At 52.2% G+C, this 22316-nt stretch overlaps 2 protein-coding genes and 1 pseudogene across 3 annotated transcripts in view; 1 reads left to right on the top strand and 2 right to left on the bottom strand.

The window, feature by feature from the left end:
• Nucleotides 1–3434, top strand: part of NGEF (neuronal guanine nucleotide exchange factor) — a 33856-nt gene extending 30422 nt beyond the window's left edge. The window contains exons 11-13 of the mRNA XM_081261694.1: nt 426–505; nt 1143–1247; nt 2510–3434. Coding sequence (XP_081117820.1) covers nt 426–505; nt 1143–1247; nt 2510–2700 — 376 coding nt within the window. The 3' untranslated portion in view covers nt 2701–3434. The remainder of the gene's footprint in view (nt 1–425; nt 506–1142; nt 1248–2509) is intronic.
• A 2300-nt stretch (nt 3435–5734) lies between these two features.
• On the bottom strand, nt 5735–12069 carry SNORC (secondary ossification center associated regulator of chondrocyte maturation). The gene is made up of 3 exons (XM_081262167.1): nt 11769–12069; nt 5978–6160; nt 5735–5879 (listed from the first exon to the last, which is right to left on the bottom strand). Exons 1-3 carry the CDS (start codon nt 11839–11841, stop codon nt 5770–5772), a joined length of 366 nt encoding a protein of 121 aa, XP_081118293.1. The 5' UTR covers nt 11842–12069; the 3' UTR covers nt 5735–5769.
• Nucleotides 12070–13093: 1024 nt separating this feature from the next.
• On the bottom strand, nt 13094–14586 carry LOC308630949 (large ribosomal subunit protein uL3-like; annotated as a pseudogene). Its single transcript has 2 exons — nt 14398–14586; nt 13094–14268 (listed from the first exon to the last, which is right to left on the bottom strand). The product of its transcript is annotated as a large ribosomal subunit protein uL3-like (transcript).
• Between the last annotated feature and the right edge of the window lie 7730 nt (nt 14587–22316).

Raw genomic sequence — 22316 nt, 5'->3', positions numbered from 1 at the left:
TCCTGTCCACCTCTCCCCTCTGAGTGCCTGCACAGCTGCCTCGCAGCCAAGAGCTCTCACAGGACCCACGAGACCAACGTGGGAGGGATGCTCCCTGAGCCGTGGGCCCAGCGCTCCTTCCTGGCCACCCGGCCAGCCTGCTCCCTCTGCAGCCACTCCCACCAGGGTCCCCAGGGCTGGGGGTCACATTAACCCTCCCCACCCTGCTGCCGCTAACAAACCACGGCTTCCCTGAGCGCCTCAGATGCACTCTAGGAGTGACCCCCCTTTCTGCCTGGCTTTTTAAATGCACCCCGTGAGGAGGGTCTCCTGGGAGCTCCTCCTGTCGCCGGGCATTGGCCTGCTGGGAAGGCGGGGGCCACACGCTGGGTGGGTCTGCTCTGCTCTGCTCTTCGGTTGGGGCACCATCCTCTTCCCTGTGCCAGGAGTGAGATGAAGCGGTGGATGACCTCGCTGGCCCCCAACAGGAGGACCAAGTTTGTGTCCTTCACCTCCCGGCTTCTGGGTGAGTGCCGGCCTGGCAAGGGGCCACTGCGGGGGCTTTGTACTCGCTCCCTGGGCCGCAGCTTCAGGCCTCACACAGGGCAGGAGCTTAGCACCACCAAGGATGCCGACCCCAGCTTCGCCAGTGCTGGACGGTCAACATAAAGATAGCAGTCACTGGGTCATAGGTGACAGGAACCACGGGGACACCAGGAGGAACCTGGGCCCCAACTCCAAAGCTCCTTGGGGGTTGCCGGTTATTTGGAAAGCATCTAAGACCCAAAGGTGCACGAGCCCAGCGCCTCACAGACTAGCCACGGCTCCTGGCTGTGACCTCTTGTCCTGAGCCCCCAAATCACCTCCAGGGCCACACCCTGGGGTGCCTTCTGAAGCTTCAGCTGAGCACCGCCTCACATTCGGAGGGTCCCTTCCTCCGGTGTTCTCTCCCAGAACTCCTGGCTAGTGGGGGGTGTTGCCTTTGGAAGCAAGCCCCCCTCCCCGTCAGGTGAGCCCTGTCCGTGGCTGGGGAGTTCAAGTCCTGTATCAGGTGGGGCTCAGCCACCCACCGGCTGCAGGGCTGTCCCTGCCAGCCACTGCTTGCCGGGGTGCAGGTGTGGGGCCGTGATGGGGACATGCCATCCCCCCTCTCCTCCCATCAGACTGCCCGCAGGTCCAGTGCGTGCACCCATATGTGGCCCAGCAGCCTGATGAGCTGACACTGGAACTGGCTGACATCCTGAACATCTTGGAGAAGACGGAAGATGGTGAGGCCCGGGGACCCCAGCCCTGCTCCTCTCCCAGCCCAAGGGGTTTTTTCGGTGTCTACTTTCCTCCCCAAAGTGAGGTCCCACTTCACCCCTCCCAGCAAGCCCAGCCCGCAGGCATTCTGAGGCCCCCTGCCCTCGGATGTCTGGCTTCAATCCTCCCATCACAGTGGAAGGGAGGTGAGCAGAACGCCATGCCCCAAGCCAGGCCTCCAGGGAAGCCTGTGACCACTAGCCTTGGGGCTCCCTGGGGGCCAGGACCCCCCCCACACACACACACACAGGTGACATCAACACCAAATGAAGTTCCTTCCCAGACCCTGCAGAATTTAATTTTATTGAATTAATTTAATTATTTACAGTACTGAGCGTTGAACCCAGAGGCTGTCCACCACTGAGCCACATCCCCAGCCCTTTTAAAACTTTTATTTTGAGACAGGGTCTCTCTAAGGCACTGAGAATCTCCCTAAGTTGCAGAGGCTGGCTTTGAACTTGCATTCCTCCTGGCTCAGGCTCTCAGTCGCTGGAATCACAGGCGTGGCCACTGTGCCTGGCTCCCCTTTCCCTGTTTCTCTGCCCAGGCCAGACGACCAGCCCATCCCGGGAGGCCTCCTCCACTCAGGCCCCCCTGGGCCCCATTCCAGATTCCTTCTTCAACTGAATACACACCTGCCCAAAGGTGACCTGCAGAGATCATGCCCCAGGCCCCCCAGAGCTGGTGGGAATATGCCCCCAGGCCCAGGTTGGGGGTGGGGAGAAGGGGGCCGAGCAAGCAGTGGGGGAGAGGGCCAGAGCACTGTGACTCCAGTGTTACCAGCTCAGAGGCCACTCTCAGCTGGCTATAGTGGCCTTTGGGAGGCTGAGGCTCTGAGAGGAACTGACCAATAAGAAGGTGACCTCCGGATCCAGGCTTGGGGCATGGACTCCAATGGGCCCCTTGGATGCCTCTCACTCTGGGGGCTCCTGGCCTACTGTGGGAATGCGGAGGGGTCCAGAATGGGCTCCCGCGTCAGTGTGGAGCTGGTGTCAGAGCCTGCAGCCTGGTCCTCTGCATTCGCCACCTGCCTTCCCAGCTCACAGGGATGAACCTGGCCTGAGCCGGGTGTGCCAAGCTGCTGCCCTCTGGGAAAGGCCAGCTGGACTCAGTCCCTCAGCTTTGCTCCCCACACAGACAGGAGCCTTAGCTGGGGGAGCTCCACCCAGGCCCCGGCTCCTGCCCCTGCCCCTGTGGAGTGCCTGACCCTGCTGCCCCTCCTCCTCAGGGTGGATCTTTGGGGAGCGCCTGCATGACCAGGAGAGAGGCTGGTTCCCCAGCTCCATGACTGAGGAGATTCTGAACCCCAAGATCCGCTCCCAGAACCTCAAGGAATGTATCCGTGTCCACAAGATGGATGACCCCCAGCGCAGCCAGAACAAGGACCGCAGGAAGCTGGGCAGCCGGAATCGGCAATGACCCCTGCCCAGGTGCTAACCTGCACAAGGAGGGGCAGGGGAGCAGGCCTGGCTGGGACCCTGCAGACAAGGAGGCCCTGGGAAAGGACAGACTGGCACCTCCCCAGGGGTGCGACAGGAGGTGCGCACGCTGGTCCCTGCCCATGCGGTGAGTTGGCCAGTGTCCCCGCCCTCATTCACTCACAGACTAGCAGCAGCTGCCTCCCCTGGGTCTTCGTGAAGGAGTCATGTTGTGAGCAGTACATACACCACCTCCCTCTCTTACCTCTTAGCGGGGTTGGGGGACAGGCATGCCCAGGGATCACTAGTGTCCCTGAGCCCGGCGTCCCTGGCAGGCCAGGTGGAGGGTGACAACTGTCAGGGTCCCCTGCACTGCACGTGCCCTTCCCTACCTGGAAAGCTGTTAGAATCTACCAGGCACACCCAGGGGCTGCCTTTGCCTGACGGAGCTTGATGAGCGGCCCTTGGTCTCTGACTCACGGGACTGAGACCAGCCGCCTCTGTCCTCCTTCCCCTGCCTCTGCCGCCTCCGGCTGCACGGCCAGGCCCTGCTCCGTGGCAGGCCTGCCCAAGCTTGGCTGGGGGCCCATGTCGCCTCTGGCTCCTTGATGGGCTGGATGTAACTTGTGTCTTCTGGCCTCTTAAGGAGCCTAGGTGTTTTATGGAATGAATTGGTCACTGCATCATGTATGGTTATGGTTCTGAGAAAAGCAAATATCATTTTTTTTGGCTGCATTAAAAGAAGCATCATGTATCAAATATAAGAGGCGAAGGTCTATCCTTTATTATCTGGGTGCACACAGGAAGGAGGTGTTTGGTTCTGGCCCGGGAGATGGGAGCACCTTTCAAGGCCAGCAGGGGGAGACACGTTCCAAAGGATCAAGTCTTCAAGTCCCTGAGGAGGCTTCCACAGCAGGGGAGAGCAGCCAGGGTCAGGTCTCCAAATGGATGGGGATTTGAGCCTCCACTTGTGGAAGGAGGGAAGCAGCTGTCGGAGGGAGTGGGGGACTTCTTTACTGCATGGAATTGAGAAGAGCTTTGCAAGATCACAAGGGCAGTGAGGTGGTCCCCAGTTGGGGGGAACTCCCCACCTGACCCAAACACTGGTTTTAGACACTTCTTCAAGCCTTCAGTAGCAGCCAGTTACCAGGGGCTGCAACCTCGCCCCTGGCCTGGCTGGCCAGCAGAGCTACCTCATCCCCACCCCTGATTCTGTCCTCTGAGTGTCCAGGGTGTATGCTGGGACCAGGAACACTCTGCCAGGACGAAGAACACTAGAACAGGCCTTGGAATTAGAGCCAGTGGGACTTCCTAGCATCTTCCCACAGGCCACAGTGGGGGTCTTTAGCCTTTCTGAGACCTCAGACCCTTTGAGCATCCCTGGGAGCATGTGTCACCTGCAGCAATGTGGGCCAGCTGCGGGGCAGAGGGCCCTGGGCGCAGTAAAGAGATCTAGCTCTTGGGGCCTCTTGATGCACCCCCACTGGGAGCACCTGCACCAGGGTCCCCCAGGAGTGGGCAAGGGAGGGGGCCTCTTTCTGAGCCCCGGGGTGGGTGAGGGGACAAGCTAGGGCGTGGAGTGGGTGATCACCCAGGCTTTCTGAATCTGGGAACAGCATATTGAGTTGGATTAGCTTCTCCATTGAGGATTTTGGCTGTTCAAGGTCATGTGGAATGAAATAATTTCAACAGTTTCATGAAAATTTATAAGCAGACCCTATTAGCCCATGATGTGCTCTGGGGAGACTGCCAGGAGTGGAAGTTGTTCCACAGGCTTCTATGGGGTCTGCCCCAAGTGTGTGAGTGTGGTGATGGTGTAGCTCTGGCTCCAGAGTACCCAGGAGAAACGGGTCTTGGCAGGAAAAGGTGCCCTTGGGGGCTCAGGGAAGCCAAAGAGGCCAAACAGTTTTGAGAGAAAATGGTTTTAAAAAGGGGGGTCAGGGGGGTAGGGGAGACAGCTTCTCTCCAGCACCCCTGCCCAGGCCTCCTCCAGCTGCATAAACCACCACCAAGGGAGGCTTCTACCTGCCACTTCCATGCCCAGCTCCCACAGCCCCAGGGTGGGCTGAGTTGTGCTTCAGACCTGTGTGCCCAGAGCAGGCCACTGTGAAACCTCTCCGAATGATCAAAGCTGTTTCCTGTTAAGAGTGGAAGACAGAAGGCAAGACAAAGGACAAAGTTCCAGGAGTTGGGGGGAAAGGCGATTGGATGGACAGACAGCCTTATCCACACTCCCAGGTTCCCACAAGGACAGCTGAGCTTGGAAAGGCCAGCCCAAGGGACTCTTCAAGTCCCTGTTAAATGCAGTAAAACCTCACCCAGGCCTGGGGGTGAGGCTGGGGAGTGGTAACAGGGGTGATAGCACCCAGCTTCACTCCTGGACCCATCCTACTCCTGGGGCTACCTGGAGGAGGGGGATTCCCAGAACCCTGAGGGCCTGGGGCTGTGAGTAGACATGAGATCCCTCGTGTCTGTATCTAAGTCAAATGATGGCATCGTCACCCCAAACAACCTGGCCTTTGGGAGCCTGAAAGCCCTCCACCATCCCCAGGATCTCTAGAAGCAGGGCTGCGGCTGGACAAGCTCTGTAGCCAGTTCTACCTGTCGGCCTCCAGCTTCCCTTCCCCTAGGTCTCTCCCGGCCCAGCAAGGGGGCGGATGTGGGGATCTGCCCCAGGTGCTACGGAGACCGGAGCTGGGTCCAGGGCCCAAGAGCAGGAGAGCTACCCGGCTCCTTAGCTTGCTAAGCGCGCTTGCACTCGAGCACCCACCACCCGTGGCCCCGCTGCACGCGCTCTCCAGCACGTCACATGCACGGGGGCTCGGAATCGCCGCGCACACGCGCGCATGCACTGGCGCACGTGGCCACCCGCGCACGTGTTGCACGCCTCCAGCCCTCCACCCACGGCGCAGCACACGCGGGGCGGACCTGCGTGCTCTCCCCGGCTCTCGCGCGCACTCTGGCACACCTCCACGCGCTCACACTCACGCGCGGGCGCACGCGCAGACACAGGGCGCATGGGGAGTGCAGCCTAGTCGCGCCGCAAGCGGTCGCGGCTCATTTATTTGCTTCAGGAGGTGGAAAACTTTCTCAGCGCGACAACCACTAGCGCCAGCACCACGCAGGTGGCCAGAAGGGCGGCGATCACTATGGCTGCGATGGCACCGGGCCCCAGCGAGCCTGCGGAGGACGGAGACCGCATCAGTCCCTGGCCCCAGCCGCGGCCGCCCTTCCCTCCGCTCCCCTTCCCCTCCCCGCCCTCTTCCCCAAGCTTGTACCGCCGCCGTGGTCCAGCCGCTCCCGCGCCGTGCTGTCCTCTGGGCTGGGCACAGAGGTGGGAGGCGGTGCCGCGGTGGCTGCAGGCTCCTGGCCGGGGCTGGTACTCTCAATGGGGCCTTCTCCCGACGGCAGCTCGGCGGGTTCGTTCCACAGTGTGGGATCAGGCTCCTGCGGACCCTCGGCTGCAAGGTCAAAGACAGGCGGTGGAGCCAGGAGCCAGGTGGCTGGGCCCACTGCGCTATGGAGTTCCCCTCCCTGGTCGGTCAACTCAAGGTGCCGTGTGTAAAGCTCTGAGTTCAACACTACACTGGCCTTCCCATTTCACAGGCAAGCAAACTACAAAACTCACCCCCAAGACTGGGAGGCCATGATACATTGGTCCAGATGCCTGCCAGGGGCCGGGAGCCAGGCTGCCTCCAGAATGTGAGGACAGATTGATGGGGGTGGGGTGGGGAGACCTATGGGCCCTCAGAAAGAGACTGAGCCTGGGGCTGGCAGGGTAACTTCGGGGCAGTGGAGGTAGGGTTCATGGACCCAGACCTCAAGAGCTCCTTCACCTGAGGAAAAGACTGGGAACCAGGGTCCCTACATACCCCGAGACCCTCAAGGGTTCCACTGCCACAAGGAGAGGCCCATCCAGACCCTGTCTGATACAGGTGACCCTGCTCCACCTGAGCCTGACTGGGGCAGTCCCGCCACCACAAGGCAGAGGGCTACCCTCCACAACCAAGACTGCTGTCTCCTGAACACGGAGGTGGAAGAGGGGAGGGGCGGCCAGCAAGGGAGGCCCACCATCAAGCCAGGCTCCTGCACATCAGTCCCTGGGCAGCTTTCTGCAAGAGCCCTTCTCTGCTTATGAGGTTGGAGTCAGCAGGGTTGGGGGAATGCAGGGACCCCAGAGAGCAGGAGGGAGACAGCCTTAATCCCATAGGGAGCACAGGATGAGAGGCCTGGTAATGATCTTCTCCTTGGGCCCCAACCAGCCTCACCACCCAACCCTCAGGACCCCGGTGGAGCTCCAGAGCAACACACACCGAGGGCCCACCCACCTTGCCCGGGAGGGAGGCCTCCGAAACCCAGTTCAGTTTAAGGCCAGGATGGCAGGCGGGCTCCAGGCCTCTCCTCCCAGCCTTCATCCCACAGCGAGGCTTCAGCAGAGTCAGGGCTGCCATGCCCTCCTGATAACTGGGACGGAACTGTGACCCAGAGACAGCCCCCAAGCAGATCCCTAGAGTGAGCTTATTGGATGTTGTGTCACTACACGCCATCGCATTGACTGCAGCTGTTTGTGGCATGGGAACCATTCTTATTCCTTTTCAGGAGCAAGAAAGCCAAGGCTCAGGTTGAGCTGTGGGGTCACGTGGTAAATGGTCTGCAGCCCTGGACAGTGTGCTGAAGGCCGCACTTCCTGTGAGGCTGCAGGAGGCTGCAGGAAGCTGCCGTTCTTTTAACAGCCCTGACAGCGGCCTGTAGGTTCCTGGGCCCTTTCATGCCCAGGAGCTCTATCCCTGGGCACTCCCCAACCCCTGAAGGCCTCACTGAGGCGAGCTCACCAACTCCAGGAGAGGGGTGCTCAGAGAAGACACAGGGACCTCTGGAGCTTCCTGCCCATCTGGGGCAAACCAAGAGGAAATGTCAGCCAAACCCACACTTAGGGTCAGTCTTAAAATAACTGGGCCCTTCAAAAATGTCAGGGTCAGGAAAGGCAAAGGAAGGTGGAGGACTTGTTACAGATTAGAGAGGAGACAGGTAAACAAAGGTGTGTTCCTGATTGGGGGGGGGGGCAGGCCTGAGGTAGAAGATATTTGGAATCTGTGGGTGGAATCTGAATCGGGCTGTAGCTCAGGCTCTGTCAGTGTCCCTCTGGTTTTAATTGCGGACTCTGCTTGTGTAAGACAAGGTACACGTTCTTAGGAAACATTTGGGAGCAAAGAGGCATCATTGTCAGCAACTTCCTTTCAAACCATTCGACATCCAGGAAACAGGGGTGATGCAGCAGAATGTTGGTATTTGGTAGATTTAGGTGAAGCATCTACTGGAGTTCACTGGATTATTTTTTTTGCAACTTTTCTGTGAACTTAAAATCTTTTCACCATAAAATGTAACCAGGTCCCTGGCTCCCCAGACTCTGCCCCTGCCACCTCCTCAAAAAGCCAGGTCTGGGTCAGTTGTGAGGCTCAGCTTGCAGGCAGGGATCACTGTCACCTTCCTTAGGGCTTTATCAAATCAGAACCCTTTTCAGAAAAGATCAATGGCAGTCAGGTGTGGTGGCTCATGTTGGCAATCTCAGTGGCTCAGGAGGCTGAGGCAGGAGGATCACGAATTCAAGGCCAGACTCAGAAATTTAGCAAGGTCCTAAGCAATTTAGTGAGACTTTGTCTCAAAAAAAAATAAAAATAAAGGCCTGGGGTTGTGGCTCAGTGGTAGAGTGCTTCCCTAGCATGTGTGAAGTAATGGGTTCAATTCTCAGCACCACATAAAAAATAAATAAATAAATAAATAATATTGTGTTCCTCTACAACTAAAAATATTTTTTAAAAATAAAAATGGCTGGGGTTGGGGATGTGGCTCAAGCGGTAGCGCGCTCGCCTGGCATGCGTGCGGCCCGGGTTCGATCCTCAGCACCACATACAAACAAAGATGTTGTGTCCACCAAAAACTAAAAAATAAATATTAAAATTCTCTCTCTAAAAAAAAAAAAATTAAAAATAAAAATGGCTGTGCTGGGCGTGGTGGCATATGCCTGTAATCTCAGCGACTTGGGAGGCTGAGATAGGAAGATCGCAAGTTCAAAGTCAACCTCAGCAAAAAGCAAGGCCTTAAGCAACTCAGTGAGAACCTGTCTCTAAATAAAATACAAAATAGGGCTGGGGATGTAGCTCAGTGGTCAAGTGCCCCTGAGTTCAATTTCCAGTACCCAGTAAATAAATAAATAGGGCTGTGAATGTGGCTCAGTGGTTAAGCAACCATGGGTTCATTCCCCAGTATAAAACAAACAAACAAAAAATTCCCTGACAAGGAGGCCCCTGGAGCCTGGCAGCACCCACTTGGTGGTCTACCTCCCAGAAGACCCAGGGCTGAACTGCCACACTGGTGTCTGGCTGCCACTCTGGCCCAACCTTGAAGATCATCCTTTGAGGAGGGGGAGGTGACCCAGCTAGGCTTCCCATGTTGCAGCCAGGAAGGGCAGGGTCTGTAGCCTCAAAGCTCCCATGAAAGGTCCCAGACCCTAGGCATGCGGGCCTCAGGGGCTAGGCAAGAAAAAGCCAGAGTGTGCCCATTGCTTGGCAAGCCCTGAGGTCTGGGGTTCACAGACTGCCTGTCTGCCCTGAGAAATGGACAAACCGCTGGCCCCCTGCTTGTTCACCACATGCCCAAGACAGACTGGCAGGCAGGCACCTCCCTGTCCCACCACTGTGGCCAAGGCTCACCTCTGATGCTGGGCATCTGACCAGAGAGGCCGCCCAAAGGCTTCTGGGTACCAGGCCCAGCCGACCTGGGTGGTGCCTGCTGGCCTGGGCCAGAGGCTAAACTCACCCCAACCCACCAGCAAAGGAAGTGCAGCTGTGGGAGCCCCGTGTGCCCGTCTCCACCTGCATTGCTCTGTTATAGGCAATTGCCTGTCCTCCCCCAAATTGGTGCTGGGAAGCTGTCAGCCAGTTTGCCCCTAGGAGGCCCTGTCAGAGAGGGTGAAGATAGGCAAAGAAAAGCCACAGGGACCATCAGGAGCACAGAGCACAGCCTGCAGTCCCCCCAGTTCAGAGGACTGCCCAGCAGGCTAAGTGACAGCGCGTGAGGGTGGGGAAGGGGAGATGCGAAGGACTGTCGCCTTGGCAATGGTGGGACCCAGAACTTCAAGGACGGAGTGAGTGATGGCCTGGGCCTCCATGCTGGGCCGAAGCCAACAGGGACGGTGGGGGCCTGATGGTGCTGCCACAGGCCTGGGCACCTCAGGCTCCCCCAGTTACCCTGCCTTTCAGTAAATAAGTTTGTTTAACACTCCGTCTGACCACAGGGCCCCGAGGCCAGGCACTGTGTTCACAGGCGGCCTTTGTGCGGGGCCATGAAGGGCCTTTTCATCCCTGGCCTGGCCTCCTGCCGGCTCAACCTGGCTCACTCCCCCACCCCACTGGCTGCAGCCACTGGCTCCTGGAAGAGAGGACAGCAGACTAGCGCTCTTTCCCCTCCTTCTTGCCATAGGACCCCAGCCCAGGAAAGTCGGGGGCCTGCTGGGCCTTGAACACATCTGCTCAGTTTCTATCTAGCCCAGAGCCAGATCCCAGAGTCCCCAAACACCCTCCTTCCCAGAAGGGTCAGAAGGATAGCCAGAACCCCAAACCCTGGGCAGGTTGGTATGCTCTGGCCCCTTGCCCGTGGGGCCTGCCTGTTGGTAGCACATGTAGAAGGAAGAGGGAAGTGAGGCCAGGTCAGGTCCTGGCTGTCCCCAAAGCCCACCAACCCCTGTGTGTGCACAGTCTGACCTAGACTGGAGGAGGCGTGGGCTGGGAGAGCCAGCAGCCCCAGGCCACAGGGAGGTGGGCTCAGTAGTTTCCCTAGGGTGGGGGCTGCAGGGATCTCAACGCTAAGGTCCAAGCAGTAGGAGACACTCCTACACTTAAGGTTACTTCCCCCAATTCCAAGACCATCACATGGGCTCGCTCAGTAGGCATCTCTCCTACCACCAGTTGGCAGGGCACTGCCCAGCCTGTGAAGAAAGTCGCTCTGCCCGAGACCCAGGGTTCCAAGGAGGGCCTAGAGGTTGGAGGTACATTCCCTCAGCATCTGCTGAGTGTCGACGGGACACTAGGTCCATCCCGAGAGCTCCTGTGTCTGACTGTGAAGCTCCCTGGTCCCTGAGGGAGGAAAGTGGTGGTCGTCTCGCCCCCTGCGGACAAGGAGAGGGCATGTGTGGAGAGGGTAGGGACAGAGCCAGAGGCGACGCCAGCAGGCCACCATTGTGCAGGCTTCCCAGGGTGGGGTGGGGGTCACATCAGCTCTCCCCAGGCCACGCTTTCACAAGGGAGGTCACTTTCCTCCCTCAAAGATCCACGACATCCCCAAAGCCCAGGCTTCAGGGCCTTGAGACACTCTGGGTATAGAGGCAGGTGCCCTTTAGCAATGGAGGGAGAGTATTTCTTCCCAGAGCAAAGCCAGCCTCTGCCCATCTGCACCTTTTTCTCAAACTCTGAAGCCAGCCTGGACCAGCCCCTCCCAGTGCAGGCCCCAGAGAGCCGGCTGGGGCTTTTTTCTTGCTTGCCCCAGATGGGGTCATTTTGGCCTCAGTTCAGAGCCTAAGTCCAGCATCCTCAGTGAGATCTCAGGTCTTTTGCCCTCTCTGAAAATTTTCCCAAGATGGAGACATGACCTGGACCTTCACTCTCTGAGCACTGCAGAAGACCAGCAGGGAAGGGTTTGTGGGTCTTGAAAGGTAGAACTAACAGGACTTTGTGGACTTCGGCTTGGTGACTGGGTCTGTGACCCCTCAGCCACTTGCTCTGTGCCCGGTGCCCTCTCCTGCCTCCCATACCTGAAAACCTTCAGATGTTTGAGTGCTGGAGTAACCCTCATGTCCCCGTACAGATACATGTCCTGACCCTGCTCCCCAGGTTACAGTCATTGTTCTTGTGGTTGAGACACCTATCCTGTGCAGATGCTCCTAGCTGGACTCTGACAGTTTCCAACAGTCACCCAAATGCCCTCAACCCAGGGGACACTGAAGAATCTGGCCCCAAGGGGGTTCTTGACCCCTGGAGGCTGATGGCAGCTGAACCAAAGGCCTGCACCCCTTACCTGTGAGCACCGCAGGGGCCAGGACCCCAGAGATGAGCAGAAGAGCCACGCGCAGGGCCAGGAAGGATGCCATCCTGGCGGAGAGTGAGCGTAGTGCGTGCCGGGCGAGAGGACTGAGCCGCTGCACTTTAGCAACGGGAAAGAGGCATCAAAGGGCTGGGAAGGGTTTTCATCAATGCAAACTCTGTCCTCCTGGGACACCGTGCCCGCCCCCCACACACACTCTCTCGCACGCACACACACACACATACACACACACAGCAAAAGCTCACGGAACAGACCTGGTCTCCCAAACCCAGGAGCAGCCCCACCCTTGGAGAGGGAAGGAGGAAATTGCTCTCTCCCTCTCCCCCTCTCCCCCCCCATCTGTCTGTCTCTCTCTCTCTCTCTCACACACACACACACACACACACACACACACACACATACACTCTCTCTCTCTCTCACCCAAGTGAGGAAACAAGGATACACACCTCCCACACATATTTCTCAGCCACTGGAAGTGAGAGGTTTCCATACTTCCTGGTGCAGAAGAATCACCCAAGGACCTTAGAAGCATATATGCCCCAGCCTCCATGCCAGGGGCTCGGGTGAACATGCTTGTTCATGTTGTGGCAGGCCTGGGAGGTCCGGGGCAGGCACTCTGCTTCAGGTCGCAGAGCTAGCGAAGAGGTGCATTCATTTAAAGCACTATCTATCCAAGGCCCTGGCTGCCCTAGTCTCTTACAGAAAAGCGTGTGGACTTGCTCCTGCGCTGGGGTTTTCACAGGCACTCCTCTCTGGTCCGGAGACCTGAACTCCCACCTGGGCATTCATGCCATAACCCCCGCTGCAGCCCCGCTGCCCACCGCCTCACCCACACTCACTCACAGTGGGGCACCTAACAAACTGCTCAGTTCCTGGCCTCCAGTGTGTGGGCCTCCATGTCCTCCTCCCCTGCCCATCAATGGGCTCCCCGCTCCCCACCTCCCAGAGGGCCTCAGCACACAACCAAGTCGCCAAAGCTCTCTCTTCCCCTCACTCCCTCCGCCCAAGCCCTCAAGAGACTTGCCCACACCCTTCTCTGCACTTTTCATGGCTTCCCACAAAGAGCTTCCCTGGCCCTGCCATCCTCCTCCGCCTCAGCTCTCTCTGTTCCTTCTGGTCCACGAGACTTGTGCGGGTTCCTCCGACATACCCAACTTGATCCGGCCCAGGACTTTTGCTCTTGCTGTCCCTCTCATTATGGGCTACCTCCTTTCCATCCAAGTCTCAGTCCCAGCAGCCTCCCCATGCCTTAATTTCTTCTTGGCTCTCATATTTTTATAAAATTATCCTGTTTCTTTTTAAATTAATTTTTTTTTCACTGAAAAAGTTTTTATTGGGTGCAGCCATCTGCCCCATGCTCCAGACTCAAGCACCTTCTTCCTTGGTGATCCAGTCTTTCTGAAGTGGTCCAATGAGTGCTTTCTTCTCCTCCATAGTCTGGAGGCAGCCATTGCCAAACTTGGTTGTGGTGTCATGAACCCTGGCCGACTTCTCCAGAGCGCTGTTCAGTCTGTACCGGCAAGAACTTGTGGAAGGTGAGCACTGGCTTCTTGGACCCACCAACCTTTCAGCATGACGAAGTCACTGGTCACTTCACCATAGTGGACAAAGCCACCCAAAGGGCTGATGCTCTTGTCGGACAGGTTAATCAGTTGAAGCATTATTTTTGATTAGTTTGTCATCCTTCTTGTTGACCTCAGTGTGGTGATGGTAGCCCGGGTCACGGAGAAGACCACATAGGCAGGATGCCAAGCTCCAATACAGGCAACCTTGCACAGCTCTTGGTGGGTCTTGCCGGGCAGCTTCTTGGTATGCCAGTGACTGGTGATTCCTTTGTAGCCTTTGCCCTTGGTCACACTGATGATATCCATCATGTCATCCTGCCCAAACACCTGGTTCACCGGGACCTGCTGCTCCAGCCTCTCCTGGCCCAGTTCAGTTTCTCAGCCTCAGTGCCTCCACTCACCTGGAACTCCATCAGGCGGGCTTTCTTCTGGTGCAAGGGAAGCAGCCACATCTGGGTGTAGGCGATAATCCGGATGTCCTGGCAGTATTTCTTCAAGCTGAAGTCCTTCTCCAATTGCTTCTTGCCCATTACGTCCTGCCACTTGCAGTATTTGGCAAAGGCCTTCTTCTTAGATTTATGCCAGTTCTTATAGAAGCACCTTTTGCACTCATCACTGATATGCTCAGCAAAGATGGTCTTGAAGGACTGGAGGCCTGGTAGGGTTTCCACGTAGCTCACGATGCCTATAACCACCCTGGGTGGTGTCTCCACTATGATTACAACCTCCTTCTTGTTCACCTTGGATCCTGGCTTATCAACTTCCCACTTGATATAGGTCATGCCAGCCTTGTATCCCAGAAAGGCTGTGAGATGGATCATCTTCAGGGAAGCTCTTCATCTTCCCGTGATGCCTGCTGCTGTGCTTCCCAGCTAGAAGCCCAGGGATCCAGGTCTGGGAGTGGAGAACTACTTGTGAGACAGCACACTACCAAGTCCCGCCAGTAGAGCTCTTATTTGATTAATTTTTGAAGGTGCAACATACATAATGGGAAGTCTACAGATCCTGTTTATAGATGAACTGTCCTATGTATACACCTGAGCAAGCTCCATGCCAGAGAGTGCACTCCTCGTACACCAGACGGGGTCCTCCCCAGTCAGTAACTCCCAAAGCTCTGGTCCGCCTGCTATCCTCTGGACGAACTGGACAAGTCCTGTGTGTGGAACAGTCACATGGTGTGAACTGCTGTCTGGCTTCTTTGGCTCAACATTACCTGCAAGACTCATTATCGTTGAACACTATTCAGTTGTACGACTGTGCCATGGTTTACCCATTCTCTTACCCCTTCATCCACATTTTGTTGGGTTGTCTCCAGATTGAAGGTTTTATGAATATAGCTTCCATGAACATTTTATCCAAGTAAAAATGTTCTACCACTTATTAGCTATTAATTTGCCAATTCTCTGTTTTGTTTTTATGTTCTCCAGAAATTCATTGGGAATTTTTTTCTTGTAGTGTCTTTTGTGGACCTGGGCCATTAGATCTCTTGGTTACATATCTGGAGTGAGAACCCCTGGGTCCCAGGGCAGGGACATCCTTGCTTCTGTGGACAGTACTGAGTAGCTTCCCCAAGTATCCTGGCTTATATTCTCCCAGCAGGAGGGGGCTGGTTGCTCCAAGCTCAGCACCACCAGTCTTTGTCAGTAGGTAGTTACATGCTGGTGCCTCACTGTGCTTTTAATTTGCCTTTGTAGTACTCAAGGACAGCTCCCCATTTACAGGAATAGCCTCTTTTGTGAGGGGTCTGCTGTGTGTGTGTGTGGGGGGAGTATTTATTAGAGTGATCCTTTACATTTTATTTCTGGGGGATTTTTGTATATTCCAAATAAAAACACTTGGTCTGACACACCTAATGATACTTTAAGGTGAAGTGTTTAATAGCATGTTTTTTGTCTGTCTCTGCCATGTGACTGTGCTTCGGGACAGTGGAGGCTGTTTTGTTCCCCAGTGCCTCCCAGGACCTAGCACTGCCTGCAGCAGGAACTTAGTACTTGAATCCAATCAGCCTGGGCTTCTGGGGTGGACATAACACCTGTCCATCTGGCCCCATTCTCATCTATCCACACCACAGCAGGACCTCATGACCCCATGACCCCAGTACTCTGCTGCCTTTCTGACTTCCTGTTAGGATCTGCCAGCAGGAGACACTGGCAGGAGATGGAAGGAAGACTCTTTCTACTCAGGTTTCTGACCTTTGGTGACAAATGTCAGGTGGCTAGCAATAAATTAATCATGGAGTACCAAATTAGTAAGATTTTTCTAGTTTGTATTATTAGAAACCTGGAAAATGTGTGAGAATGAGTTCTGAGGTGTTAGACTAAATGGGCAGGGTGTGAATATGACCCTAGTTGGGCCATGCATGTTGACAGTTTGCTTTCTGGAGACCCTGAATCCAGTGTCCTCAGGAACTCTGACAGTTTGGCTGACTCATTAGTAGCCTAGGTGCCATGAGACAGAGAAGCCTAAGTTACGAGGTGAGAAGCCAAAAGCGTAGGAAGAAAGGAATGCTGGGGTGCATTTCTCTTAGGAGGTGATGCCCACATTCACCAAAGTACACTCTTCACAGAGGCACTGGGAGATGCATTGAGAAGGAGATCAAAATCCTCCAAGGCCAGGAGATGACTGGATCAGTGATCCTATCGCAGCAGAGGCCAAGCAGCAACACTGACCTTCCAGAAGCGAGATGGATGCAACACTGCACAGTTGGATGAGGATGTTTGACCCTCAGGAATAAAATGGGAGCATACTAATGCACTACTACTTGATAAACAAAAATGGACACAAACACAGAGCCTCTCCTCCAATTCACAGGCCAGGACTCTCTTGACAGAAAGGGAAGCAGCTTATCGTTTAGATGGCCACAGTGTAAACAGCAAGTCTCCTCCAAACATTCCCTGAAAAGTGTTGGCAGCCAGAGGCTAAGACAGCTAAGCCCTGCAGGAAGAGAATATACTCACCTTTCAGGGGTCATTAGACACAGGCTCTGTGCAGACACTCTGCCCTGGATAGTCTGAATGCCACTGTGTTCACCAAAGTGCAAGCTCATAGGTAGTTTTTCCCCCCGAAACCCATCCCAATGCATGAGAGGTAAGGAGAGGAGGTTGTCCAGGGGCAAGAGTGGGCAGCAGAGAACCCATCCTGGTCCTGGTGGCAGGACCAGGCTTGAGTCAGTCTCCAAGCTCCTGGTTCATGCTCCATTAGTGCATCAGACTTCACCTATTAAGCACAAACTACAAACATAAATTTAGAATTTCAAGAAGTTAAAGCATTAACTCATGGTACATAGCATTTGCCAAGAACCTGGGTTCAACCCTCAGTATTAAAAAAAATTCCAGACAGTGAGTTCAGTATTCAGTATTTCAAATGATTATCATAGCCATACTAAATGGAAGTAACTCTCAGCCTAAGACAAAAATCTAAATTACAGATTGTTACAACAAATAACCTTGTACATAAGTATTTTTGTAATGTTTTTCTTTAAACAAATACAGTCATGAGGCACAATAGGGACACCCTCTGAGAAACACATTGTTAGGCAATATTGTCATTGTGAAGACATCATAGAGCATCCTTACACAAACTAGGAAAGCAGTGACATCCCTAGGCAGTAATAACCTATGGGACCACTTAAGTATGAGGTTTGACAGAGCATCTTGTGACTGTATCACACTAGAAAGCTTGTCTCTCACAGTGGGTTAGCAACCATAAAACTACTTGGGGGGTATTCTAGGACTGAGCAAATGTGGAAACAGAGCTGACTCCTGCACAACACGGGAGATCAGGGGCACCAACCCTTTTGACACTCCTAAAACTTAACACTAGAGTTGACTGGGAGCCTAACTGATAATATAAAGTTGGTTAGCATATTTTACTTTGTTTTTTGGTACAGGGGATTGAATCCAGGGGTGCTTAACCACTGAATCCCAGCCCCAGCCCTTTTTTACATTTTATTTAGAGAAAGGGTTAACACTGAGGGTTAACACATTTTACGTTACATGTATTACACACAGTAAAAAAAATATGCAAGAACTGTGAGGTGTTTTTATTGGATATGGACTTTACTGGAGAGACCAATTTCTCACATGGAGGTGACCAGAGCTGCACAGTTGTTTTTATTTTGGTATCAAGAATTGCTTAACCACTGAGTTGCTTAGGGCCTCACTAAGTTGCTAAGGATGGCTTTGAACTTGCTGCACAGCATTTTAAGCAGATACTTGCAACAAAATTCACCCCAATAGCTATACACAGTGGCTACGGAAGTATTACAGTAGTATAATACGTACTAGTTAATTTTATACTGTAATGGTTTAACGGTGTATTCAATTTGTTTACATTTTCCTTGACACCCTGTATGTTAAGTGCTCAAGTTTTGATAAATTTTCAACTTTTTACAATAGATGTATATGTTTATGGTAGTAAATAATTTTAAAATAAAGTATTATCTACATATATTTTATGCATTTGTGATATGCCTTTTAATTTTTCTATGCTACAGCTTGCATATTTTTTCAAATTGTCACAAATCTCCCAAAGATGAATCCATAGCCCACACAGTTCAAAACTATGTCATTCCAGAGTCAACTGATCCCTGAAGATAATAAGAGCCAGGTTTTTCACTGTTGGGAAAGGAAATATAAATGAGAGAAGGTCAGAACGTATCCTGTGGTGTTGCACTGAAATTGAAATTGGAGGTATCAACAACTCATGTAGGTATAGATGTTATAGAGATATATGCACATATATGGACAAATCTGAACTTACACATAATAAACTCCGTTTGCAGGGATATTCCTGAATCAGTGATACCCCAGTAGCCGTGAGCATGCCCAGTGCCCAGATTTTAGTTTTTGGATACTCTCCTTACTGAAAAGAACCAGAGCTCCTTGGAGAAATAGCTAAGTCCATATCTGGGAAAAGTAGATGATGGGCCTAAATATCTTATGTCAAAATACAAAACAAAACAAAACAGAATGATGGAGATGTGGTAAGAAGACACAGAAGCAGTTCCATTTGTGCATGAAAAACGGTATCAGATTATAAGAGTGTATACATGTTTGTATGAAAAACTCTTCCTTATAGCACAATGTTAACTAAATAAGTGCAAAAGAAATGTTGGCAAGCTGGGTAAAGGGGCACATGCCTATAATTCCAGCGGATCAGGAGGCTGAGGCAAGAGAATTTAAGTTCAACACTAGCCTCAGCAATTTAGCGAGACTCTCTTAAAAACAATAACAACAACAACAAAAAACGTCTGGGGATGTGGCTCAGTGGTTGAACTCCACAGGGTTCAATCCCTGGTACCAAAAAGAAAAAAGTGTTGGCAGCATCTGAGTAATAACTGGTCAAGCAAGAAGTATCAATAGATGGGAAACTCGTGGATACATTATATATGTGTGTATTTTTAGTTGTAGATGGACACCATACTTTTTATTTTTAATGTGGTGCTGAGGATCAAACCCAGCGCCTCACACAGGGTAGGTAAGTGATCTACCACTCAGCCATAACCCCAGCCCTAGTAGACACATTTTGATGAAGAGATGGACATTCACATAGTCTCAGTGTTTACCACAAAGAGAAAGATTGTTACTTTACAAAAGTACTATCACCAACCTCATGTACCTCCTATGATGCATTCACTTGTGGTATTCCTCCAGAATCAACTTGAGAGGAAGTACCAAACAAATCCATTTTGAGGGTGTTCTAACAAATACTTGTCCTGTACTCTTCACAAACGTCAAGGTATGAAAGATAAAGAGACTGAGATACTGCTCCAGATTAAAAGTAAAGACTCTCAAGAAAAATGACAGTTCAGTATGAAAAGCGATTGTAAACTTTTCCTTATCCGACACTAGTGGAACAACTGGTGAAATCTGAATGCAGCCTGGCATTAACAGCATTGCGTCACTAATTTCCTCGTTTTGATAACCATATTGTGGTTATGTAACAGAATGGCCTTGTTTTGAGGAAATATACCCCTGAGTGTAGGGATAAGAAACAGAAGGTATAAAACTTACTTTAGAACTAGTTCATTTAAAACATCGGAGGTTGCTATGGTGCTGCACACCTGTAAACCCAGCAGTCAAGTGCTCATGGAGCCTGGGATGAGCAGTGAGTGCTCAAGTCCCCTCCCCCAGCCTCAAGACCAGCTAGAAATGGAACTTCAGCAGTCATCTTGAGTTTTATTCCTTCTTACATGTACACATGTCCAGCTATATATATGAACCAACCAATTTTCTCTTCTCCCTTCCTCTTTTATATATTACACAATCCAGTCTCTGGGATACCAAATGCCCAAGCGGGGCTGAAAGTGAACTAGAAGTGGGCATCGCCTTGACAGGGGTGTAGTGATTGGTGTGCATGACCAGCAGGCACGGCTTTAGTTCCCCAGTAATTCATCTTTTAGTAACTGCCTTCTCCCACTTTGCTCCCAACCCATTCAACACCAGTTTTTCTTTTTAAACATTTCTTTTGATTACCTAGGATGGTGTGTTCCATGTTGAGACCTTGACCTGCTTCAGGCCCCATTTGATGTGACTATTGTCAGAAAATCCAGGTGGGGGTCTCTAACCCCGCACAAGCCCACAATGCTTGCATTTCAACACGTCTCCTGCAGTGAAACTGCAAAGGGTTGACTACTAGCCACAAACTATCAAGAAAACACGTGTTGGCAGCCCCCAGATTCACTTATTAGCAAGTTGGAGCTGATGGGAACCTCCCAGACCAGACAGGTCAGGGTGTGTGATCCACCTCAGGCTATAGAATCACTTGGGTGTTGATAGGTAATTTCCAGTGTGGTGCTCAACTCTGGGACACAGAGTTCAGGGATTGACTTCTGTTTTAATTTCCTCAAATGCCCTGGGTCAACCCCTTCATTCCACAGGCAAGGAAACCAGCAGCCAGAACAGTACATATGGAGGACTGCTGTGCAGTCTTGTGGGATTCATGCCACAGTGCCTCCATAAGAGTGACACTTCTTCATGCTAAGTTGAAGCCATCCAAGGAGGTAGTAACTCCTGTTTAACATGCTCAACTACACCCATGTATGGGCAAAATGGCCTACAAGTGGTGTTTATCAAGCATTTAGGTGCTGAGAACTGTACTATATTATACTCATAAGTTACTGATCACAATTCCCTGATAGTTCTCATTTCACAGACATGGAAACAAATACTGAAAGAAAGCTGCCCGAAAGTAGGTGATGGGACCAACATTCAAATCTGACCTTGGATTGCAAGGCCCCCATTCCCAAACCACTCCCAGGTTAACGCTACAGAGTACTTACCCACCAAATTCCAGATTCTATGTAGAATTGGAAACTACACAGCCCAGCTATTACTTGGAATATGCTCTGACTCCCTGGCTCTGCATAAAACAGAAACCAGAGCTGATTCTGAATCCTTCTGCCAGAAAGGCTAAAGTCCTTGGTCCACAGGCTGACTTGGGGTAGCACCTGGATTCTTTTCCTTGATCAACATACATAAGCTCACTACTCCATGTTTCCCGTTTTAAAATAGAGAATGGAAGAGATGACTGTGGTAGAGACTGCCAACTACCAACACATCTATTCTTCTCCAATTCTTAGTGACAGAATCCTATGGTGTTTCGGACAGCTAAGCACTCAATCAAACTCCCCAATTTCCAGTCTTTTTTGCAACTAATTATAGTTATGTATTTATATTCTGACTGGTTTAAGACTTCCAACATTGAGAAGAGCTCCCAAACAAGCTCCTTTAAAGATGCTAAGCAGACAAAAGCAATGCTAAGCATCAAAAAGCAATCTCCTTTTCCTGCCTGGAATATAGTCATGAATGTTGGTACTCTAGCAGTCACCTTACACCATGAGTGACTTTATAGGATGGTGAAACAGAAAGAACTCAGGTCCCTGACCCATCATATGAGCCTTGGACCAATGACCTCTGATTCCACTTGAGAAACCAACTCAAGTCACTGCAACCTGATGTCTTCTGTTATACACAACCAAGCCAATATTGGCCCACTGAACATTTTCAGGACAACTTATGGTGCTCATATAGAGCATAAAGCATCTGCTGACCACTGACCACTCCTGCATTGGGAGGAAAAACAAAGGAAAAAAAATTTCCTTAAGAAACCTGTCTCAGGCTGGGGTTGTGGATCAGTGGTAGAAACGCTCGCCTAGCACATGCAAGGCCCTGGGTTCGATCCTCAGCACCACATAAAGAAAATAATGGTACTGGGTTCCAACTACAACTAAAAAGTTAATATTTTTTAAAAAAGAAAAAAAAATCATGTCTCTGCTTCCTAAGTTCAGCTGCATTAAGTGTCAAAGCCATTATTAATTCTGTTCCCATGCCATCACCACTTTATAGCAATGGTGAGGGAGGAGACTACGACAGCTTACTGGCCAGAGCAGTACTGAGGAGCTCCCCTCTCTTCCTTCCCAGCACCCATGCACTGTTTTTCCCACTGGGTGAAGCATAGCTATGGTTGATACTTCAGCTGTAAAACACTCCCACTTCTGGCTGAAATTTTCCTCTTGGAGGCTTTGGGCTCCCAGTCCAGAACTAGCAAAAGCAGAAGCCATACACGGCCATCATTCTCAGGGAATCTAACATCTGTAAAATGAGCATTGCATATCTGGCTACTCCAGGGTTCCCAGATACCCTAAGGTCCCAGCAAGCACAACAGCTTCCTCTCCAGGAACAGCCTAAACTCAAGCAGGACCAAAGGCATCTTCAGAGATGGGCCTTGTTGTCAGTCTAATTACCCAGGTGGGATGTGCTCTGTTGTACCTGGTTTAACTTGCAGGTCAGCCGCTCTTCTGCCAAAGCTCTATCTCACACCCTGGAAGTACCATGTAGAAATGTTTTTTTTCCAAAGATCACTTCTGTTTCATTGATCACATTATCTTTATTAAAATGCAGAGGCATTTTCTATAAAGTGGCCAATTCTGTCACCAGGCCAATTTTAAAACAGG

Source organism: Spermophilus citellus (genome assembly GCF_964194105.1).
Source record: "Spermophilus citellus genome assembly, chromosome: 11".
In the NCBI taxonomy this organism is placed as follows: Eukaryota; Metazoa; Chordata; class Mammalia; order Rodentia; family Sciuridae; genus Spermophilus; species Spermophilus citellus.
This window is presented reverse-complemented; position numbering and strand designations above follow the sequence as displayed.